The 2,500-nt window shown below is 38.6% G+C and overlaps 1 protein-coding gene across 2 annotated transcripts in view; it reads right to left on the bottom strand.

Moving 5' to 3' along the window:
• Window positions 1-511: 511 nt before the first annotated feature.
• The window catches only part of LOC138015014 (ubiquitin-protein ligase E3A-like), a 35,163-nt gene continuing 33,174 nt past the window's right edge, over window positions 512-2,500 (bottom strand). For both annotated transcript variants that reach the window (XM_068861908.1, XM_068861909.1), the window contains exon 12: window positions 512-2,374. In XM_068861908.1, the coding sequence (XP_068718009.1) occupies window positions 2,254-2,374 (121 nt within the window). In that variant the 3' untranslated portion in view covers window positions 512-2,253. The remainder of the gene's footprint in view (window positions 2,375-2,500) is intronic.

Below are 2,500 nucleotides of genomic sequence, written 5' to 3'. Positions count from 1 at the left end.
TTTTATCCAAAGGCTGTTTATTTTGAGTGTAAGTTTTGGATTTCACGGTCCGCCACTACTCACGTTCAAAACTGGCCGATTGGACCTCAGAGGGTTGGATCTAGAGAAAATGACGTCATTTACTCACTAGCTTAAAATTTCAGCGTGTAAACGCAATGTATTACATATGTAAAACACGGGTTTAAAAGTCTGAAAGCCCGAAACTCTCGTGCTGCATATTAATTCGGCCGCGTACACACGCATTGCATTCTTAAACTAGTGAGTCTTTGACGTCATTTTCTCTTCGACCCAGCTCTCTCAAGATTTTAAAGTTAGTAATGGCGGACGAATAAATAAGAAAATTCCAGTTAAAATAAACAGTTATCTTTTTAAAATCAGAACTTAAAACTTGGGTCAGTTAGTGTTTAGTTAACATAGTTTTGAAATCCAAAGAAAAAAAAGAATGGTTTTTTTGGTCGTAGTACCACTTTAACACCACTTATTCAAAGCTAGATGAAAACTACAATTGAAATTGTCGCTGTAACCAACGAAGTGTTTTATTAATTATACAACGTGTTCACAGTTTTTCTAGTTACAACAGAAGTCAACAAAATTCATGAATCTTCTCAGATAATGGGATTTAATGTCCATCCAATTCCATTAAAAAAATAGTTTTTCAATTCTCGTTCTATTGACTGAAAGAAACGGGTTACTAAACGAACTACCACAGTCTTTACCTTACTTGAAACTTACCAACAATATGATCGTGCTTTCTTGTCTGGCATCCCAGAAAAGAAAACACTTTACATCAAACTGTCATTAGGGCACTTCCAACGTTCAATTCAACTGTTCAAAAGCTAATGCATTCAAAGAGAGTCAATTCAGTGAATACAAAGAAGTGCCAATTTGGCGTTGGAAATACTTTTAGCTTTGTTTTCAATTGCATAATTCGCAAGTGGGACGCGGGCATTATAATAAAATAATGCCCTAGCACTTAGACAATCAGAGCCCTTGTAAAATCGGCAACAAGCACTAGCCCTACAATAAATTATCTTTGTTTGCAAAGAATTTCTTTCCCTCCGGTTTAAAAAAACATGACCGCGGAACTCGTGATTGAATAGGCTTTCTACAGCGTCTTCACTCGTGTGACCAACGGTTATATTGAATTATTGAAACAAACGAAAAAATTTGCAAAAACACACGAGTTAAATTCCCGGAAATTAAGTTTGATGACGCCGTTTCTTTCTTTAAAGAGATTGACATAGCCGCCTTGATATTAAGAGAACATCCTCTATTTCCTCTTATATTTATGATGCCCTAATCTTATGGCCTTCCATCTAAAAATTGTCCGCACAAGTTTATTCCAGTAGGCTATTTATTAATAGCACAAGGTTATAGATGACCTAATACAGCCAGAGATTTCGACTTTCATCGTGTTCCTAGAATGCTCCTAACAAGACGGTATTTACATGACAAAAGTAAAGGGTAACATCGGCAGCCTCGCTTCACTTAAAGGCCAAGTTACTCAGCCGCGACTGTGAAATAGTCAACTGCCGTTTCAGTTTTCTAGTATAATAATTTCAGACTAGTGATGAGCTCTGAGAATTTTAGCCCCATGAAAACGAACGTAACATGTTGGAAAAAATGTTTTGTGAAACTCTCTCAGCTTTGAAATACACCAACGGCGTTTTGTTACCTTTGTGGTTTCAAGCAAAGTTCCATCTCCATCGGTTTGCTACCATGGCGGTTCAGCTTCATGTTCCCATTATCGCCCACTAATTAACAATCAGACCCGTAGCCCTTGTGGGCGACGGGTCAATAGCTTATTGACCCGTGACCCTTGAGGGCGAAGGGTCTAATTGCTTTAGTATTACCCAACTAGTCGGACAGAAAAGGCACACAATGGATAAATTTAACAAATGCAAATTAAAGAAATATTTATTTGGGAATAAAACGAAAGAAATCGTCACGCTTTTCGCTACTCGAGGACTACTCTAGTAGAGTAGCCACTTAAAATGCAGGATTTGCCTTAGTCCACTAGTTGGGTGATACTAATTAGTATTAGCTGTTAAAATTGGACAGCAGCTGCCTGTTGGAAATCCAGCCTCAGTCGTCGAACGGAAAGTCGGAGATAATTTTATGTCCTTGAAGACGGGTTCTAACTCTTGACAAAAATATGAACACTCAAGACATGACTAATCAAATGAAACTAGAGATTGCTTCTGACGCCATTTGGTTTTGGCCAAGTTGAACTCATTTGTAGGGTGAAATTCTTTATAGCAGCCCAAAGCCCTTGGCATGTGTGATGGCCTTGAGCAACCTCTCCTTCAGCTTTCCCCTGCTTGAGTACTCGGGCAAAAGGAGCACATTAAAACACGTGTGAGCAGTTGGAAGTCTGAAAGGGAAACAAAACAACGTAGTCCGCCAAAATACTAAAATAGCTACTGGGCACATCACAATTTTTTTCAATGTGTCGAAACAGACAACAGCTGATCAAGGTTTTCAGGTCTAAATGACCGGC

Source organism: Montipora capricornis, chromosome 9 (genome assembly GCF_036669925.1).
Source record: "Montipora capricornis isolate CH-2021 chromosome 9, ASM3666992v2, whole genome shotgun sequence".
NCBI classification, from domain to species: domain Eukaryota; kingdom Metazoa; phylum Cnidaria; class Anthozoa; order Scleractinia; family Acroporidae; genus Montipora; species Montipora capricornis.
Note: the sequence above shows the minus strand (reverse complement) of the source record. Positions and strands in the feature narration are given on the sequence as shown.